Genomic DNA, 22,201 nt, shown 5'->3' with positions numbered 1-22,201 from the left:
AGGATAACCCACGAAAGCTTGAGAGCTTATTTTCAGTGGGGTCCCCACTATAATGTACACAATCTCTTTTCATCATCTTTAATCAGCCCTATACGATGGCAATTTAGTCTGAATACTTGAAAGAGTGAACATTTTTTAAATGAGATAGGCAGTCATTGGTATAGAGAATGAAAAGAGTCTGGGAAAGTACACATCCCTGGGGTGATCCAGTGTTGGTTATCCACCTAGGAAACCTTGTACGAGTGTAATGGATGATGTTATTATCTTTCTGTATAAGTCTATATGTTATATTAATCATATAGCATAATAAGATCATTTTTTTAAATCTTGCAGCGTAAATTTATTATTTGTGTACAATGTTGACAAATTAAAATTAACAAATTTGCTTTATTATCTTCAAAATACTTTCATACATTTTTTAATATCGTAAAAGGTACGAGTGATTAAATATTCATTATAAAGTTAATCGAATTTTTTTATTGAACTGAAGTGCTCATCATTTTTATTTTCGTCATGATCACAGGAACCCCAGACTTCTATAAGATTTGTAACCGTGCATTGGTCACTTGATCTATTATTTACATTGCTTTTTATTTAAAAATGTACTCCTCACTATAAATTTGGTTTGCTCTTCAAAATATGATTTTTATTCTTGTTATATTCACAAATTAAATGTCACTTTTTAACATACGAGCATCATGTTTGCTTTACTATAACAAATGTCCAATATATCATACTATAATTGCCCATCGAAACAGACGATCTATTTGTATCTACGTAATGTTTTAAAATCACATGTACATTATATTAGGACAGACAATATGCGAATTATGGGCTTCTTTTGTGAAAAAATATCATGTTGTAAGACTAGAACTTTTCTAATAGATTTATAAAAATCTATTTAATGGTTGTATAAGCTACTAGCATACTACGTCAATATGCATAAGATGGGTTACTATAATGCACAGAAGACGAGTCCTCAGACGAAGAACAAGTTTCTGTAGTCCCGTTTGTATTCATTGGTGTCGGTCCTGAACTCCGCTTTGTGTTCTGGTCTTCTCTAAAGACTCCACAAGAAAGAATTCGACGCCATCGCTCTCTGATGGTTGCCTTACGAAGACAATACAGGGCGAAGATGAAGAAGCCTAGTAAGGAGTTGGAGATGATGAAGAGGGTGTTGGCGATGTCTACATTGATCAGGGTCAGGTATCCAGTGATCCAGGTGAAGCCAAGCAGGATCAACATGGCGATACCATTCTGGATTCGTTCTAGGGTCTCTTGTCGTTGGTCTCTGTAGTCCTTCTTCACACGACCTTCCTTTCTGGCAGATTGCTTCAAGTGACGTATGGCCAATATGAAGATGACGGTGTCGACAAGGAGGATGATGGCCATTGGTACAAGAAGACCATCGATCAACGACCACTTATGGATGAAGCAACTGCACAAGGGGAAATAATATACATTAAAAAACATCCTCATCATCATAATCATACATTTCCGGGGGATATTTGTTGTTGTTTTTTTTTTAGTCTTTTTGTAATGATGTTTTGGTGTGATAATTGATTGTTTTAGCTCCACATTACAACAAAAATGATTTGTATTTCTGTTTTATGCTTATTGAATTTCGTTGCTACATTTACAATATGGTGAAATAGTATAGTATTATAGATGAAGGGCCTACATACGGAAACGCCGTCAGAACCAACATTTAATACTTACTAATCTTCAACGGCATACGAGTTCCGAGCGATTCCTCCAGTCAAACCAACAATAACTGCCGGAATGCCTATCAGTTAATAAAAAAGAAAATAAGAGAGATTAATTTAGGCTAAATTTCATTCCATACCATACCCACGCCCCCCCCCCCTTCTATCTCTCTTTCTCTCTCTCTCTCTCATTCTATCATTTTTCCCTCTAGCTTTCTCTACCATTTCTCTCGTCTCTCTATTTCTATGTCCACCTTTCTATTTCTCTCACCTCTTTTCCCCATCGTATTTTATGTCAATATCTCCCATTTCTGTGTTATTTCTCAACTTTTATTAACAGCAATTAATAAGAAGACATCCGATTAAAAGACATAAATCCCGTCATTTTCGGACAAGTGAATGAGCAATGTGTAGTCGAACCTTTTTTGTACATATCAAGTGGGGAATTTTCCAAGTCACTTTCTACACCTCAACAAGACCTCTCCCTTTTTTTTCTACTTTTTTTCTTGGCAGTTTGTTATGAAACAACGGCCTGTGAGCCCAAAAGATTTTTTGTTAAATTTGCCGGAAAAAGTCCTGTCTGGTCGTTCAGATTTGACGCGGCAGAACCGCATCGGTTATCTAATGATGACGTAAAGTGTAATACGCTTCACGTTTTCTGTGTCTATAAAGCTCAGTGAATATGCGCAATCAGAACTGTGCCCTCGATCATGGCGTAAAAAACCGCGGCCGCCTTTTTTGTAGCGGTTTACTGCGTCATAATAATAGTATGCTTGTGGAAACACTCAGAAGCACAGATGGTAAAATGGAAAAGAAGATAAACTTTTATAAATCAGTGCATTACCGATGCAATAATGTCAATTAAATATTTGGGTCTATTGAAAAGTTGGAGCATTTGTCGATTGGTAAAGTACATCAATGATGCAGATAAGTCTTATTGAATTGAAATAAATGATCAACTTTACCCCATCCGACCACAGCAGCTTTGATCATAAACTTCGGTATGTAAGTATCAAAGACTCTGATGATGACCAGGTAAGTATGAAACCCCTCGATGCCCATCCACGTAATCGAAGAGAGCACGAAGTAGTGGACGAGTGCCGCCAGGACGATACATGGTATCCCCACGACCTCAGCATGCTGGAACTCCGTGTCGAGAGCCACGATGACCAGGAAGGTGGAGTATAAACAAAGGAGAGTGACGCACAGACAGATAAAGATCCGGTGTGTTTGAGAGCTCCGAACTCTTCTGTTAACATCAAAGAATGAAATGTGTGTTAATATCGAAAGGCAGTGGTTTAACACAGGGAGTGGGGCGGGTTTCGGGGGAAGGGGGCGATTTTCGCTGCAACGAACTTTTCATGAAAGTTTTTAGAATTTAGAATTCAAAAGAATTTATCGGTAATTGATCGTGATCGACTTTTTTACCACATGATGAACGAAATTATGTTAATTAATAAGAAACAAAATCAGATTTGTCATTTATATAATGAGAATCTAAATTTCGATGAAACAACAAGGTGGCATATTGACGACTGTTTTTATTTATCAATAATACCTTCGTATTATATTTTGTCTTTGTTCAAAAGTAAATCATAAGTTGTGGCATTTGACAACCATTTTCGCTAAACAGGCCTATTGGCAAAATTTCGCGAAATTTTGAATAAAATATATCCCTTCTGTGTCCATCCCTCTATTTCCACCAGCCAACTGTATATTATTTTACACATGCCCATTAGTTATACTTTAACTGTCTGTAAGGTGCCACCGGTGAATTGAAAATTAAATTTTAGTGGTGCTATCTGGTGGCCGAAATAATTCGTAAGCGAGAAGAAGAAAAATCGCGAAAAGAATGGTACAATTTCAGTGACTATATTCTGCAAAGACAGCTGTAAAATGCCACCATAGAAAGTCCACTTACTTGATGCTGAGATAGGAGATCAGTGTGATGAGCAAACACACACATGAAATGGTGCAACCAGCGATACTGGATACACGCAGTAATGGGTTGGGAGGTACCTCCATCGCGTAGATGTCCTAGGGTCAAAACAATAACGTGAAATTGAGCAGAGGTGGGAACGGAGGGGCGGAAAGTGAACACTACTGCAGACTTTGGACATTAAAGAGTGGCAGATGGGAAATACATCATGATTATAGTTAACCTAAAACCTCAGCTTACTTGCAACCTTTCTATTTGTTTCTTCAATTTTCACCGAATTCTTGCATGCTTCCTCTTTATAGATTTGCCTCCCCCCCCCCCCCCCCCCCCCCCATTCCCCGGAGATGGACCGACACCTTGATTATTAAATTATAAGTGCGTATAGTTATGCAGAATCGGCCCTTATGCCTAAGGATGAAGAAAAAAATCCTTCTAAGAAAAATCTAGAAATGCGCACTTTTTAGGAGCCCAAAATCTATGTATGAAGATGTTCTTACCACCAGAACAGCAAAGTTTGTCAAGTGATCACAGGAGCATGTGTAGTATTCATCTTCAATGCCGTCGACTTCCATTGAATTTCTCATCGAATCATCAGGTAACAGTTCACATCCAGTCCTAGACCATTTGCCAAGACTATACTCCCAGAAGTTACAAGTCGGATTACGGGAGCCAGCCTGATCATGATACAAGAGGAATCAAATATAATTAAATTTGAAAAGGGGAGATAGCTAGAGAGAAAGACTAGAGAGAGAGAGAGAGAGAGAGGGGTAAGTGATAATAACGTAATTATGTAGCTTAATTTGACAATTTCAGAAACTCCATTTGAAAGATTGATCGGAGAGGATTTAAAGCCTTAACTAAGGACACATGAATGTTTAATCCATTCATTCTTTTTTGTCAGTCATGATAAGATAACATAAATCCTTGATAATTATTTCAAGAAATCAGTCAATATTATATTATATTTCGTATGGTATCACCAGAACACTTATTTTACCATCAGTCTAGAGAAGGTGATATTAATGGGTTCCATCAAGTGTTCAATCTTCCGCCCTCCGATTACTAAGGAGACAACCGGTGTGTTGACAGTACGGTTGAAGTCTTCCGACTCCTGGTTGAGTTGGGCGAGAGTTGGTGATGGGAACATGACATCATCGACGTATACGAGGAAGACAATTCGTAGATAGTCACTGATCACACTCCCTGGATCCCCTGACAATCCTGACCGGGTCGTTGATCCTGGGTTACTTCCAGGGAGTTGGGTAGCTAAACTCTCTGATTCTATAGTCGCCTTTGGCACGGTGACAATCTGGGTAGCTTCGATGGGAACAACAACCCTGGCAAAAGTGTCTTCAGCGATCGTTTCGGTTGGGGTATCCTGGTGCGTTCCCACCTTGACATTGCTGCTGCTCAGGTCTTCCTTGTTTTCAGTAAACATGGTTACAACTAGGCCATCGAGAACACTCTCTGAAGGTAAATCAAGTACCTGTACCCACCCGATAACAAAAGAAAGTATGAAAACAACAAGCACAGTGCATAATAATTGCATTATAAGACACACTAGATTAACATTGATATATAACTAACATTGGCAAGTCTGAATGTGCGATCTCATTCAAGACACAGTAAATGACTTGAAGCGAAGTAGGCCTAAATGTCATAATTACATGAAAAATTCCTTCAAGACATAAGTAGCCGAAGGAGAAGAAGATCATTCCATTCACTAAGTGTTATGCTATGCGGTAATCTTAAATCCCAATAGGATAATTATCCACAAAATCAACAAGACATTGCAAACCTTCAGAGATATCTCAACAGTAGATCGGTTTACTAATGTTTTCAAACTAATTAGATGTTATGGAGGACATACATGATTGTATAGTGACGAGTTATTCCATTAAACTGGTATTAGTCAATGAACAACAATACTTGGAACTCAGTCTCCATACTTGTACTCTGTCGGGTAATCCTCGAAGAAGCTTTCATTGTTGTCAAGATCAACATTATTTTGTTTAACAAGTATGCATAGAATTTGACTATGGATTGTCTAACATGAAATGTGAGTCTCACATACAAGACCGACACTAGACCAACCCCTAAAGAGTGCATTACCCTTCTGGCAAAAATTAAGTCGTTTTGGAGTCAGTCTGGGCCCGATTTGTACTTCTACAAACAAAAGTTACCTTCGCTGCAATATTTGTATAAGATGTATCGAATGAGCCAGTATGTACGTCAACAGTGTTCAGTTGTGATTCCATGATTTGGACAATCGCAGTGGTGAAGTTTCCTTTCCTTTGAGCGGAAGTTAGAATCTCTTTCTCGGCATTCATTAAGTTATTCACTATCCCAACTATATCATCGGTAACCTGCCAAATGATCAAACACACATTTTCACAATTTGATACTTGTCTCGATGTTTGAAATAAGATACTAAATTACAACCTATTATACAATAAAAGAAAAAAATGTTCCCGTGAATTAAAATAATTGACAAATTATGGTAATTTGGTCTTACTTACCCGGATTCGCCGTATTAGCATAGAAATTGCCCTTCCTCCGGGCCATACCATTACTATAACCCCTGCAGCATTGTCAGGTACTGACTTAAATAAAAACATCTGGGCCTAGCAGGACGAATTCGGGGAAAATATCTTGTCCAATTAAGGATGTAAGCACTAAGTAAGGATCGAACCCGTGACCTCCCGTATGAGAGTCAAGAGCCTTCACTGTGCTATACAGTCATACACCATGTTAACCTTGGTGACATTGTGAATTCATCATGGACAAACATGACAAACATGCAAATCTATGTAAATCATATACGTTTGACATTTGGTTATATACTCAAAAATACTTTACCGTCCAATTCAAAATAGACTATTATAACCTTATAAATATTTTGCATATATTTTACCGTCAAAATATTTGATCATAATTTGATTAATACCAGTTTATGTAATTCTACCAGCTGATACGAAAGGATAACTAACTCAAATCAAATCTATTATTCAGCTAGTATTTTGTTCCGTTGTGGTTTGATTTCGATACATTTTATAGACGCTGTGATTTCTTAAGTTGTGTATACATTGAATGTATAGAGCAAGTTCGGATTTGTTTTCCCCTTCATTTTATTGTTGTCATGTTTCTGATTTCGTTGAAGATCGGCTTGCATTGACAAGGTAATAATAATGATTTTTTGTTTGTTTAACCAAGAGAAGCCATACCCGCATTATTGCTGTTCTTCCTGAGAACCCTGCCATTATTATTACCAAAGCAGTTGTCAGGTGTCCATTTCCACCTGGGTGGAGAGTGGCAAATGTGGATTTATGTCTTGCCAAAGGAGGTAAGTGCCGAGCTGGAATTCGAACCCTCAACCCTTGGATTGAGACCCTAGTAAATAATCTACCACTAGTTAACCTGTAAAACTCACATTAGCATCGGTGGAATTGAGGTAAGATATCTGCTGCAGGATATCGACGAGTAAACCCATATCTGTGACCGTGATGTATTCAGTCTCTTCTGTGATAAGAAACACTGCTCTGGAAATGTTACTCAGATTATCGCCAGATATTCCAGTCTATGAAAGAAACAAAGTAAAAAGACGAATCTGCATAGGCTTTAAAACTTAACAATATTACATTTTTTAAATTTATCAAAAGACACTTTTCTTTAAATTAACAAGATTCGATTTTTTTTATAAATAATTTGTCCACATTTAATGATGGTATGGGATGAGGAGCAGACCAACTAGGCATGAATTGACAACATCAAGCATTGGACGGGAATATAATTTGAGCAGCTAACTAGAATAGCTGAAGACAGAATGTTATGGATCGACGTCCATTTCATTGTCATGATTGTAGCCCCAACGGCATTCCAGCTATGGGACATAATGCAGATAGATTGGTTGGAAAGATAATGATCATGCACATTTCGATAAGCATTATTTTCTAATCAAACAAAATGAAAAGCTCTATATTCACTGATGGAATGCATTCTACACTAAATCTTGACTGTCCACCGTTCTCTTGAACCTAGTCGGTGATGCTCTACGATCTAAGAAAAAAAATTGTTACGATTTTTGGATTGTTTGAAACACCTGACAGCCAGTTTTTTTTCTTTCGCTATTCCCAAATCCAATAATTTTGTCCACATAAAGTTGTTGAATGAAGGCATAATTGTTATTTCTAACGTTCGTTATTCTGTTGTTTCATGAATTCAAACGTTCATAAATCCGAACACATGTACGAATTTCTTTTGAGCGAGAGTACCTACTCAGAAAATATCAATCCCTCAAAAAAAATATTAGGAACTCAAGTTTGATCGATTATTTCTCTCCTGTCATTGAATAAATATCGCTTTGTTTAGTATCACTGCAAAGTCTGTTTATTGTTCTTTAAAATGTTACAATATTGTTATGACTTTGCAGCCATGGAATAAGCAGTACATCATAATAAAGGGCGGGGTCAACGGTGAAAAGTTGCAAAATACATTGGTAAGCACTGGTGTTGAATATGCAGTACACTACACAGCAGCTCTACACTCTTCAAAGAAGGAAGAATGCATAGCAGAACCAAAGCAGTAGAATTCGTAGCTTTTCACTTGTGACCTTGCCCATTATCTAAATGCAATGCACATTCCATGACAGAAAAATCATAACACATGAGTATCATTGTAAAAAGGAGTAAATTGAATCCAAACACAGCGATGATTATGCCATAACAAGAGAGATGTAATCAATCAAACTTGACTTTCCTAACCTTTTTGTGAGGGGTTTAGAAAATCAGCTTCGTTTCCCAAGCTTTTTGAGGTATTATTTAGAATGTTCATATCTTACACAGATAAAAGGGGCATAACTAGTCTGCTCAAATCAATACTGTTTCATCTTCGAAATTACCAACCCTGACCCAGATTCGAAATTAAAGTCCTTCGGAGTATCGCCTTCAGATGATAAACCTTCTGAATCAACAAACTTAGGGTCAATGAACCTTCTGCAAACTGAATAAAGAACCATCTAAAACCGAGCCGTAACTATGGTAACCGTTGAATAAGAACAATAAATAGAGTGAATTGGACGTGTTTGCCGACTTTATCAGTCATCCGTAAGTATACCTTTAAAATCCCTGCCAGTGATCTTGTCATATTTCCCTCTGTAATGGTTCCGTCTGTCGTGGTCACTTCTGTCGTAGTTCCTCCTGGCGTAGTTCCTCCCTTTGCCGATGTACCTACTGTCGTTTTACCTACTGTGGTCATTCCTGTTGCCGAAGTTCCTTCTGCCGTAGTTCCTCCAGTCGTTGTTCCCTTTGCCGATGTTTCTTCTGTCGCGTTTCCTCCTGTCGTAGTTCCTCTTGCCGAAGTTCCTTCTGTCGTAGTTCCTCCTGTCGTAGTTCCTTCTGTGGGACATTTGATATCGATGTCCCAAGAGACATAATAAGAGACTCTGTGCATGGACTGTCTACTTATCTTTCACCACTGCTGAGCTGAGTGTGACGTCACAATAGAAGACTCTGCTGAGTGTCTACTTATCTAAGCGTCCACGTCGCGGGGCTGGAAACTGGACATCGTCCTGAGCTAATTCTACCACCACCATCATCCATCCATCTCATCTACTCTTACCAGCAAGTAAATATTATCTAATAATGGCTCCCACTGATTGTCGCCGGAAGCATGCATCCTCTTCAGGACGGAAGGTAACAGTGATGTCCATCAACACTGAGGGGTTTTCAACAGCGAAACAACAACTCATTGGAAAGCTCTGCAAAGAGAACGACTGTGTAGCATTATGTCTACAAGAGACCCACAGAGGCCACCAACACATTCGACCGAGGATTCCTGGAATGAAGTTGGCTATAGAGAGGCCACATGAGAAATATGGAAGTGCGATCTTTGTTAGGAAAGATGTGATCATCGATCAGACCTCACTGACTGAAGAGGATAACATAGAAGTCCTTGCTGTCAACATGGGGAAACTATCAGTCACTTCTGTTTATAAACCTCCGGGATCTACATTTGCCTTTACTGAACCTCAATCTTTCGACTATGACCTTGTTAATGTTATTATTGGAGATTTTAACAGCCATAGCACCTCGTGGGGATACGAAGAAACAAATGAGGACGGTGACCTTGCTGAGGCCTGGGCAGAGGCACATCATCTTGACCTAATCCATGATGCTAAGCTCCCCCATTCCTTCAATAGCTGTCGATGGAAGAAAGGTTATAATCCAGACCTATCCTTTACAAGTGAACGAATATCATGCCAAACCAAGAAGAGAGTCCTGGAGCCAATACCACATTCACAACACAGACCAATAATCGTTGACATTACTGCTGCTGTGGTACCTCAGAGAGTTCCCCTACGACGCCGTTTCAATTTTCGTAAAGCTGACTGGGAGAAGTTCGCCATCGATCTAGATGAAGCTTTATCTGATCTTGACCCAGTCCCGGCAAACTACGACCAATTCGTCCGGACTGTACAGGAGATATCCAGGAAGCACATTCCACGTGGATGTAGGGAAAACTACATACCTGGATTATCAGCTGAAAGTGCCTTGATGTACAAGGAGTACATAAAACTCTACGAGGAAGACCCCTTTTCAGAGGAAACCTTGAGTGCAGGTGAGCTCCTCATGGCAGCAATATCAGAAGAACGGAGGAAGTCCTGGCAAGATCTCATTGAGGGTGTTGATATGACGCACAACAGTAAGAGAGCTTGGTCTACCATTAAGAAAATCAGTAACGATCCCAAGAAGTCTACACCCCATTCTAATGTTACTGCAGATCAGGTTGCCCACCAACTTCTCCTGAATGGCAAATCGGCACACAAGAAACGCCACAAAAGGAATCCTTGGCCACAGGTTGACACAGAATCTACCTGGTACTTTAACAACTTGGAACTCCAGACGGCTATTGACTCCCTTAAGAATGGCAAGGCAGCTGGTCTTGATGACATACGTACAGAACAGATCAAACATTTTGGGCACAATACACAGGAATGGTTGCTCTCTCTGTTCGACAACTGCGTAACCCTCTCCCAGCTTCCTAAAATCTGGCGGAAGGCCCGTGTGATTGCTATCCTCAAGCCAGGGAAAGACCCTAACGAAGCAAAGAGCTACAGACCAATCTCCCTGTTGTGCCATCTCTTCAAGCTCTTTGAGCGCCTCATCCTGAACAGACTGGGGCCAGTCACAGAACAACACCTGATACCAGAGCAAGCAGGTTTCCGGCCTGGAAGATCGTGCACTGGCCAAGTGCTAAATCTAACCCAGCACATCGAGGATGGTTTCGAGAAGAATGAACCGACTGGAGTTGTGTTCGTCGACCTGACAGCTGCCTACGACACTGTTAACCACCGTATACTTCTCGACAAGCTCTATACCATGACAAAGGACTCCCATCTGACTAAACTTATCCAAATGCTCCTGGAAAATAGACGCTTTTATGTTGAGCTCAACGGGAAGCGCAGCAGATGGAGGAAACAAAAGAATGGTCTACCTCAGGGCAGCGTAATTGCTCCTGTCCTATTTAATGTTTACACCAACGACCAGCCAGTGTACCCAGGGACAAGAAGCTTCATCTATGCTGATGACCTTGGCATAGCAGCCCAGAATTCCCACATAGACAAGATAGAAACCACTCTTTCATCAGCCCTAGACAACCTGACAGACTACTACAACAACAACCATCTGAAGGCTAACCCTGCCAAGACCCAGGTTAGCTTGTTCCATCTCCGCAACTACAATGCTGGGAGGAAGCTGTCCCTGAAATGGAACGATGTCTCATTGAAACACTGCGACCACCCTGTCTACCTTGGAATCACTCTCGACCGAACCCTTTCATACAAACAGCATGTTCAAAAGGTGAAGGGTAAAGTTGGGACAAGGAACAACCTACTACGGAAACTGGCAAACTCATCTTGGGGTGCCAATTCCTCCACGCTGAGGTCAACTGCTCTTGCGTTGTGTTACTCTGCAGCAGAATATGCCTGCCCTGTATGGGGAAGATCATCCCATACAAAGAAAGTTGATGCAGCACTCAACGACAGCTGCAGATGCATCACTGGCTGCCTCAAGCCCACGAATGTGGACAGCTTGCACTCCCTGGCCGGCATTGCTCCATCCGATGTCCGCAGAACAGTTGCAAGTAGGACTGAACGCAGCAGACAAGTTGAGGACACCCGCCATCCCCTTTACTCGCATCAACCGGCCCCTACCCGCCTGAAGTCAAGGAAAAGCTTCCTTCATACAGTCCAGCCACTGTCACAACCTGCTCATTCAACCAGAGTGATCTTGTGGGAAGAGAAACGTTCTGAAAACCACCACCATGAAAAGCTACCAATCCCGACCAAGGAACAGCTGCCCCCTGGCCATAGATGTGATTGGAAGACGTGGAAGTCCCTCAATAGGCTTCGCACAGGTGTGGGGCGATGTAAATACAACATGAATAAATGGGGATATACTGACGACACAGACACCAACTGCGAGTGTGGAACATCCGTGCAATCCATGTCACACCTATTAAGATGTCCACTCCTAATCGACCAATGCTGCCTGGAAGACCTGGTGGCAGCAAATGAGAAGGCTCTCCAGTGTGCCAAGGCCTGGCAGAGCATTTGAGGACACGAAAGAAGAATACAAGGTGTATATATCCTTTTCTTGAACATGATATTATTTATTTTTGGTGCTTGATAAATCTTTATAGATATTTATCACAACTATGAAATTTTAGATGGTTACCATTTCGTGTTTGTTTTTTGATTTTTCTTCTTTTTACTTTTTTTCAGTTATGAGTTATGAGTTTTTGATCGATCGGGTGGGTGGTACATGTACGACATTACTTATTATAGGCTCTGTATAAGCTTGGCTTGTTAGAACTCTTGTGAGTAATGTGCCGCGGGATTCCATATCCTTAAACTGCTGGCGAACAGAGCAACAAGACCAAGCTCTGTAATTATTAGGATCTCTGTCCAGTAGTGCCGTGTTTGTGCCATCTAACTCGATCGACCAAATCAATTGATTCATAATATATGTATATGCAATATTTTTTCCCGTAACTTGAGAGTAATTTTAATAGTTTCATACTATTAATTAAATGTATTGTTAACTGTAACTGTATAATTGTTTTAAATGGGGGCACGCTACAAGAGTCCTATCTCGCACCCCGGGGCAACGTGTCTGACACGGCCGGTTGTAGCAACTACTCCGAAGATCAAGATTACAGTAATCTTGATCTAAGGAGACACGAACGAACGATGTCCCAAGAGGCTGTGCCGTTGCTCCCGAGCTGACAAACCGCGTTAATGATTGGTATAAGAATATCTTTGAAAATAAAAAGGGAAAGATGTTTTCAGGTAAAAGTTAAGATGTTATGATCCAGTTATTTTATGATGAATAAATTTAATCTGATATTAAATTTTACCTGGACATAACTCCATAGAGTCGATAGTGGTTCCCACCTCAGATGCAGGAAGTCTTACATCTCCAAAGTCAGATGCTACTGTTGTGTTTGAGCAGGCGAGTCCTAATGAGAGAATAAATTATGATTGTAACGGTCAAAATTATATAAATACTTTAATTAAGTAAGAAGGAAATTTATATCTAAAATATGTTGTTTGCAGACAAAATCAGAATATTTCTTTCAGTTCAAGAAAGTGGTATTGCGCTAACATCAAGAAGGGAAAGATTGACACTTTGTTAGCTTGCTTTGATATTAAATTTGATATGAAAGCTGATTATAAGACCATTAATACTCACTGAATATCACTTCGACATCAAAACAACACGTCGCTGCAACTTCTTGCGTGTCTGAAGAAAAGACATACTGAACAGAGGTCTGACCAACTGGAAACCGGGTGCCAGGGACATGGGATTGTGACGTCATAACGACCGATGTTAGACTGGAGATCGGTTCGATCCAAGTTACTATTGCAAAGCGATCGTTGGTCAAAGAGTCTGTATTTAATATTCGCTGTATGGCTGTGGGGCAGCCTGTGATTAATGTATCAGGTTCGACACCTGAGGAAGGTCAAAAGCATATGGAAGGAAGACGTAAGACTGTTGAGATAAACCTGAAATAAACATTTTTATTTTATTTACCTGCCTGCCAGCCAGCATCAATAGTTGATGGTCTATTTATTATTTTTTACTCGTTAATATGAATTTGTTATTGATAAAGTTTGTAAAATTAAATTTTCTATATAATTTGCAAATCGAGGGTGAGATATATTTCATTTTGTCGTGTTATTATGCAATTCGCATAGTTAATGACGGATTTGATCCAAATTGCAATTTGCAAAACTTCATCAAACTTAAAATAGTATTAGATTAACCATATTGTCTTAAAGATAGTGAATAAATAGACAGGAGATATCTTACGTCCAAATCCTACATGATTTAACTAAATATTTTATACTTTTATCCAGAGGTACATGTGCTTGTAAAGAGTACACCTATATATAGTTTTTTGTTTAAATATTACAAAAGTTTTTTTTAAGCAGCATAGGTACGACCATATGCATACAACCGATACGTACTGCATAGGCCGCACATGGCAGGACACTGCTCTAAGACGAACTCAAAACCTTGTATCATCCCTGAACATAAGATCTGTGGCCATCCCGTACCACAGTTTGCATCGTAATCGCCACAAGGAGCTATATAGAAAAGAAATGTAAAGAAAATGTTATGCAGGCCATCCATTTACATAATTAGAAGAGGATCAACGCAAATAAAGTGGAATAAAAACTCCTATTAACCGGGACAAAAATAAGCTTTCGGTGACGAATAATAAAGTTGAAGGAGGATATTTTTATTCTTATCACTCTAAAATAAAGAGAGATTTTCAGGGCACAAGAGCTCCTGCGTAGGCCTATCCCCTCCCTCATCGGGAGAACAGAAAGGAGGGAGAGAGAGAGAGACAGAGGGGTGGAGAGGGAATAAGGAGAGGGGGAAATGAATGTACAAACAAGGACCCTATCAGTTCATCACATCACATCACATCACATCATGGTGAAATTATATTACTTCATGGTGAAATCATATCACTTTCAATTAATATTTGTAAGTAAGTGAATTGGGACTCAGCGGCAGAGTTTCGGACCTGCCTCCAAAACGATCGATGGGGGTTAAGATCCGAGTCAGGTCATTCAGAGCCTGCTGAGAAGAAAAGTTAGTCCCAAAGATTTCTATAGATTATGAGTTATATATTTATATATATATATATATATATGAATATTCCCAAGTAAGGATTAAGGATTGTAAACACAAGATAGAGAGAGAGGGGGGACGGGGTAGATAGGGAGAAGGGAGAGGCAGTGAGGGATGGACAGAGAGAGAGACAGAGAACGAGGGAGGGAGCAAGTGAAATACAGAGACAGTGGGAGAAAGAGACAGAGAGTGAGAGAGAAATATAGAGAGAGAGAGTGATAGAGTGATAATCAAATACAAACCTGAGCAGTCGACACCAGTGAACTGTGGTGTACAAGTACAGGTGCAGTCATCGTTGATAACGCCACAGTTCTTACAGTTAACTTCACATGTAGTCGAACACTCTAACAAAAAAAATGACAAAGAGATAACACAAAAGGATATATCCATATCAACTGAAATAATATAAATGTAGAAATAAGTTCAGATTCAGAAGCCATAAGATTAAATATAAAGATTTGTTGCCTGCATGCTATAGTTCGGACATGTTTTTATTAAAGTTCTAGAATTTCATATACATTTAAAGAAAAGGAAACAAATTATTTCTTTCCACGCGAATGATAGCAAATTCCGTATTCCGTATTAAGCTATCCTAATTTATTGCAATCTTATCATTATTACCAATATTATCGACAAATTTAATTTAAAAGTATGACAATGATTGAGCATTTTCGACTTGATCTTTATAATATTGACAGTCCTACGGGTATTTGTGGTTGAAATTTACATTTCTGTTTTTATCGGCGACATTTGGAACAAATATTTTCAGGGTTAATGTTTGAGTCAGTTTGTTTGTTTTATATTATATCTGTATTTCTCAACTTGATAAAGAGTATAATATGCAGTTATATTATCAACAAAAGTATAAATACATATATATAATATAATATAATCGTGATATAAATCAATTAAATAATTATACCTTTAAAAAACACATAGTTGACAAATCATTTTAAAATTGAAAAAATGCAGAAGACCGCCATCTTAAGCTAGAGCTTCAACATGATGGCGGTCTTAGGAAAAGAACCTACATAGAAGACGAAACCACAGTATTATATAATCATAAAGAGATTAATTAAAACCGCCACATAATGAAGAAATAAATTATTTAAAAGGCATGCAATGAAATGCGTTAAGTATAAATGTGTATATTATGTAAATGTATTTCTTTCGTGAAACGTGTTGTTCATGGTAATTATGTACGTGCAAGTGTGTTCATTTCAGAGAAAACATCACTTCCTTTGGTGATCCCTTCTGGTTATATAACATGAGGCATTGTATCGTTAAGACACACATACGGCTATGTGAAATTTTTTTCACTTGATTTATAATTTTCTTTATGGGCGGCCAGGCAATCCCTTTTCTTATATTAAAGACAGCACAGTCGATCGATGTGGTTGTGTATAACGCTTGCTTTCATTAGACGTGTATGTTTAAACTTACCGCTAACCGTTTCTTCTTCTTGACATATGCCTGCATAGATATGGAAAGAAGGGAAAAAGAAGAAATATAATATTTTCATGCTCAAATTTTCGATTTATTTATTTATTTATTTTGTTTTACCCCGGGTAACCCCACCAAGAACACTAACTATTCGAATCGAAATATAGCAGTGAGTGCGATGATTTATACTCACAAATCACTTTATCACTGTGAAGTCGCTTTCTCGATTCATTCAAACTTTAGATATCTTAACTGACACGCTGTACTATACTTGGGTATCAAAGGACACTTACAAACTTATTTCGAGGGACACATATTAACATGTTACCCATTAAAAAGTGAGAAAAAGAAAAAGGTAGGTGATTCGAACACAATGTCATATTTTCATGAAAACAGATTGAGGCAAAACAAACATTTTAACGAGAATTCCGAAATCAATGCAGACATTGGGTGATAATTCACTTGTTGATACCCCACTAACAGATACAAACAGGAGTCAACAATTAAGTCAGGTTAAGTAGCCACCGTTTTTAATTGTGCTTCATGCTTCACATTTTTGTTCTCATTTCATGAGTGTCCTTAAATTTTCAAAATGTGTATGACATGTCGATGTCGAATTTGTGATATTCTCGCATCTTTTTAACAAATAGTTTCTATTGGGCTTTATGGTAATATTCGAAGTAAGTATGCAATAGGGATCACCATGGTAAAGGAATTATGACAATATTTTGTTATAATCTTTGACAATAATCTGAATAATCTTGACGTGTAAATAAATCTTCCGGCTTGTCTCATCTATTTCCTTTTAGGTTTACTCGTCTAGAAAAATACTGATTGTGCACCTTTCGTAAACATAATGGATGCAGGATACTCACGGCATAATTTGTTATCACAATGCATTACTCCCGATGTACACCTCGTACAACTAGTTCCGTTCTCATATGGCTTGACATCTTTGTTTCCTCTGCATTTCAAAGAATATACATTCCACAGAATAATAACATAAAGTGACACCGAGCTTTAATCATCAAGAAATGCTCTTTAATCAAGGTTCTTTATAAATGAGTTTTTAGGATGATTCAAAATATTTACCTCGAGGGGCAAAGAAAAATGCCTTGCTTAAAAAGAGGGAGCCAAAGCAAAGCGCAGAGTCAACTAAAGTAGATTGATCCCATGAATAATGAATATATACATAAAGATTCACTTCTATTGAGAGAAAGCAATTATGAATGTAAACAAACATGGTTATATTCTCACGTCCTGTTAATATTGATTCTTAAGTATAAATTGAACATGCCCTTGTTAAGCATCTTCAAATCCCTAATTGAATAAGGAACCGAAAGTCACTGATCAAAGATTGAAATGGCCATTGAAATCTCGCATTTTTAAATACATTTATTGTTCTATGTGTGTGTGAGTGAGAGGGAGGATGTGTGCGCGTGCGTGTGTGTGTGTGTGTGTGTGCGTGTCGGTCTGTCTCTCTGTGTGTGCTTTTCCATATTTTTCTTCGATATTTCGGGACAACAATATTTCAACTACATTAATCGTACTTTTTTTTGCTTGATTCAATTTGCATAGTTTAAAAAGGGAAGAAAACAATAACAAGTTTGACGGGGTAATGTATATAATATATAGGGAAAGATAATATTAAACAGACAGGTACAGACATGAGTCACACATAGAGACAGATAGACAGAGAGACAGAGAAAGAGAGAGAAAGAAAGACGGGCTAATCGTGCTCTGTTTAGATTTTAACCCTAAACAAAACAGGGCACCACCACCTGATGGTAGCTGATGGGGAGGGGGGCTTGGGGGGGGGGGGGCAGTTGCCCCCGAAATAAAATTCAAACATGGTTTATTTCTAAATCGATACCACTGATTTATAAATGCTGCTGAAATTACATGAATATTCGGAGCTATTTCTGACTTATTTGTATATTATACTTTTTTTTTCTTTTTGCCCCCCCCCCCCCCCAAAAAAAAAAGAAAAGTTTTGTCATGAATACGTCACTGGGCACGACTATTCGTAAAGACTTGACATCCGCCCACGCTCAGTTGGCACTAACTTCCAGAACGTTTCCCTAATTTCCGACGTTTGTTTTTAATTCAAAGTGTATTTCTAAAAAATTAAGATAAAATTGCCTCCAATGACGTGTAAGCTCAAATAGTCGGGGTAAACATTGCAAAAAGAGATTTGCGACAAAATTTTATAATCGAGTTCGTTGCATAGTTTGGCTGTTATCCTGTACTGTACCAATAGTATTTTGGGTACCACCCATTATTGTTCCGTCTCTTATATTGTGTACATTCCATGCATTTTCATTCGTTTTGTTTGATAACACCTCGCACTTGTTATGTTATAATAGGGGCGTTTACACCTACAGAAAAAAGTGAGATTTAAAAATATATTTTTGCATCGCGATCCAAACATCGGTGTTTGTTTTTTTGAGTATGTGTGCAGAATGATTTCACTTATCTTCGTGATTCGCATAGCGATCCACTTCGTAGTCGTGTTGCAATTTTTCAGAAGGATTGCGATAATTTGCCGGGCGTTGTGTGTGTGAATGGTATTGAGAACCAAAAATCGATTCATTTAATCCCATGATTCCATGCGCGCTTACATTGTCGAAATTTACGCATGCGCAGTTCGGACGTACTTGCCGTCTAGCGAGAATTTTCCCTGTGTGTGAATGGTCGCCCCCAAAAAATCGATCTTTAGATCGCGATCCAATTCGCACTAAATTGACATGTGTGAACGGTTGCCAAAAAACAAATCGATCTTTGCGTCGCGATCCATATCGCAATAATTGTTATGTGTGTACAGGCAAAATAATTGATATAACATTTTTGAACGGTCATTGTTTTAAAGGGAAAGTACTCACTGTTCCAAATAGTTGCAAGCAACGATGTAGTTTGTGGTGAAGTTTAGTGTATCATCATATCCTTCAGCACAAAAGCTTCTGCCACAGCCAACTTTAGATGAAGTATCCCACACCAGCTAAAAGTAATGGAAGGAGAAACATGAATATGAATATTTACCTGTGTATATTTACATGATCATATCAGGCAATCAAACACTGTTACTGGTAACCAAACCATCAATGAAATGCTGCGACATGTTTGGTATTGTGTAAAATAATAATAACATAAATAAAAACTTATAAGATAACATTCCAACACCATGAATTCATTTCACTACGAATTGTTTGCCGTATTTTCTAACCATTGTCAATTTGTCAATGTAGCTAACTTTAACATATTAGAATTTTCCTCCAATACATGGTCCTTACCTGGGTGTAATGGGTACATATCTTTCCCGGTTGGCAAGAGTCCGTTTCATAGTCATACCACTGCCATTCGTCCCACCAGCTGCTGATAGGACCAGAGCCATCAGGTTGCTCATGCACAAGACCACGCCAGAGATTCTGACCGACTGCCACATTATCAGCCGCTGGTGGAAACCCATGCTCATAGTAACACCCATCAGACCATTCCTGAGCCCAGGCTGCCAACTCAGCATCCCATATCTACATAAATTAAAAGATAATGTTTGATTTTAAAATCCATTGCATGGTTTTGGTACAAGTTTAAGGGCACGTTAAAAATAATACAGCTCAATTCTCTTTTGGATACAAATGACTGGAGTAGACTACAAGTATGTAGATCAGGTTTGCTTTCAAATTGGGAGTTAATTTGTAAGAAATCACATATTTTGGTGCTAAATTTTTGGATTTATCTGGAACCTAGTGTTTCCCACAAAAGTTTCTTTATAAACAATATGACTTCAAAGGATTGGCATCATATCTTACAAACAATGAGTATAAGTTTACTTCAGATGTTTCGAAGCAGTTCTTCCAACGTTCAAAACACCTGGAGAGATAGCAAACGGTCTACCAAGAATCACCGTTGAACTAGACGTAGAATACAATATAGTTATCGTATAACGGGCGTATCTGGACCAGGCCCGTAGCCAGAGTTTGATGTTTGGGGGGGGGGGGGGGGGGCACATACATGTAATCGATCGATGTCATGGGGAGGGGTCCAAAAAAGTTCAACCGATCTTGAAGAAAAAAAACGTGCCCCCCCCCCCCCCGCATTGTTTGCTCCAGGTGCGGCGGGACGTATTTCAAAGTATAGGGGGGGCACCAACCAAAAAGGGTACTTTCTGGAAAAAGGGGGCACCTTCAAAGGGAAACTTCAAAGCGAAAATATATACAATTTATAGACATTGGTAGGATCTAATACCCCCACATTGTGATTACATTATCAGGGATGATTTCAATGTTTATTTCTCTCTTCACATGGTCCATCATATTTATTTGCGAGCGAGCGAGGCGAGCGAACAAAAATTAAAAAAATTGTGAGGGTCGTAGTGCGAAAAATTACATATAATAAAGAGGAAAGACTGTGAAAGACTGAAAAGATTTCTATTAAGAAACTAAATTATATTAACTTAAAATGCGAGTGTAGCGCATTTTATGGTGAAAGGAAAATGAGGTACAGTTATAAGGACGCGTATTAGAAAATAAAAGGAATACGTGTCAAAGTCATAATCGGAATTATCAGAGGTGAAAATGGGCACTACTTGCACCTGATATGAGGCACACACCAGAGATGAAAAAGGGCACTTATGAAAACGGAAAAGGGGCACTATTACACAAAAAGGGGGCAATTATCAGTATAGGAAAGTGGCAGTAATCAGAAAAAGATAGGGGCACGTGTCAAAGTAAAAGGGGCATTTATCGGAAATGAAAAGAGGCACTTATTACAAAGTAAATGGAGGCACCTCTCAAATTTTAATAAGGGCACTCCTTGGAGATGAAAAGAGGCAATACAAATTGTCAAAATAAAAGGGACACCTCTCATAATTGAAAAGAGACAATTATAAGAGGTTGTAAGGGGCAATTCTTGTACCTTAAAATGGACAGTCACTCATCTGAGATGACTACGGGCACTTTTGAGAATGGAAAAGTGCACCCGAGGCATTTATAAGACGTGTGAGAAGGGGCATTTTTGAAAAAGGAAAGTGGCTCTTATTAAAAAAAAAAAGGGGGGGGCACTTCTCAGAGGTGACAAGATGCACTTATGAGAATGTGGAACAGGCACCTATTAGAAATAAAAAGAGGCACTTATCTGAAGACAAAAGGGGCACCTTTGATATGTAAAAAGGCCCCCCCCCCCCCCCTCCTGGCTACGCTGCTTCTGGTTTGCTTATTACATGTATAATATTTACATGTTTTCTGCTATCCAATATGTATTCTCTGCTTAGGCCCATATACATCCAATAATGCTTACCATATATTCCATGTTAGAAGCTGGAGGCGAGACCAGACGACGATAGTTATTATGCAGATTCACCAAATTAGTCTCTTCTTCAGCACTGAAAGGCAGCGATGTTCCAGGAGTCGCTCGTTTTTCTCTGCTCTTGGTCAAATCATCTTCAACCCGCAAAAAACTGTTCTTGTACCAAGGTGCATGTTCATCCTTAATTCCTTCTCCCAGTTTCGTCGGAGTATGTTGTCTGGCTTCAGAAACTGAATTAGGCATAAGGATAGAAATTATGGCAGCCCCAATTAAGAGCATATTCACAGTCATGAGAGAGGTCACTTCTAAACGTCTTCTATCCATTTTAGGCGAATCTCGAAAAATAAACCTGACCAAGCCCTCTCACTCATTATTCTGCGACTACAGAATTGCAAACAAATACTATATTCCCAAAAAAAGACACATTATATACTTTCTAACGTGCCGACTACCCGGATGTAGGACCAGATATGTTTTACCTGAGTCACTTCCTGTCTTTATTTTGGACATATTTCTTATTGAGTTAACACCTTTATAAGGTAAATATACAAGATTGAGGCTCTCTTTCTCATTCTCTTCTGTGTTCCATCTCAGTCCTGCTATAAAAT

At 38.8% G+C, this 22,201-nt stretch overlaps 3 protein-coding genes across 3 annotated transcripts; all 3 read right to left on the bottom strand.

Annotated features, from left to right (window-relative positions):
• Nucleotides 1–332: 332 nt before the first annotated feature.
• LOC115920153 (adhesion G-protein coupled receptor G2-like) lies at nucleotides 333–5,137 on the bottom strand. The gene is made up of 6 exons (XM_030975118.1): nucleotides 4,643–5,137; nucleotides 4,143–4,319; nucleotides 3,628–3,743; nucleotides 2,672–2,955; nucleotides 1,720–1,786; nucleotides 333–1,438 (listed from the first exon to the last, which is right to left on the bottom strand). The coding sequence occupies exons 1-6, from the start codon at nucleotides 5,081–5,083 to the stop codon at nucleotides 934–936; spliced, it is 1,590 nt and encodes a 529-aa protein (XP_030830978.1). The 5' UTR covers nucleotides 5,084–5,137; the 3' UTR covers nucleotides 333–933.
• Nucleotides 5,138–7,057: 1,920 nt separating this feature from the next.
• LOC115920415 (probable serine/threonine-protein kinase sky1) lies at nucleotides 7,058–9,932 on the bottom strand. Its single transcript, XM_030976179.1, has 2 exons — nucleotides 8,758–9,932; nucleotides 7,058–7,222 (listed from the first exon to the last, which is right to left on the bottom strand). The coding sequence occupies exons 1-2, from the start codon at nucleotides 9,091–9,093 to the stop codon at nucleotides 7,058–7,060; spliced, it is 501 nt and encodes a 166-aa protein (XP_030832039.1). The 5' UTR covers nucleotides 9,094–9,932.
• Nucleotides 9,933–13,048: 3,116 nt separating this feature from the next.
• Nucleotides 13,049–21,836, bottom strand: LOC574641 (cysteine-rich venom protein Mr30-like). Its single transcript, XM_030976178.1, has 9 exons — nucleotides 21,585–21,836; nucleotides 19,580–19,816; nucleotides 19,172–19,287; nucleotides 17,213–17,253; nucleotides 16,290–16,319; nucleotides 15,089–15,190; nucleotides 14,174–14,293; nucleotides 13,395–13,655; nucleotides 13,049–13,161 (listed from the first exon to the last, which is right to left on the bottom strand). The coding sequence occupies exons 1-9, from the start codon at nucleotides 21,834–21,836 to the stop codon at nucleotides 13,049–13,051; spliced, it is 1,272 nt and encodes a 423-aa protein (XP_030832038.1).
• Nucleotides 21,837–22,201: the final 365 nt, after the last annotated feature.

The sequence above is a fragment of the Strongylocentrotus purpuratus genome, unplaced genomic scaffold (assembly GCF_000002235.5).
Source record: "Strongylocentrotus purpuratus isolate Spur 01 unplaced genomic scaffold, Spur_5.0 spur5_scaffold_8, whole genome shotgun sequence".
Lineage (NCBI taxonomy): Eukaryota > Metazoa > Echinodermata > Echinoidea > Camarodonta > Strongylocentrotidae > Strongylocentrotus > Strongylocentrotus purpuratus.
Note: the sequence above shows the minus strand (reverse complement) of the source record. Positions and strands in the feature narration are given on the sequence as shown.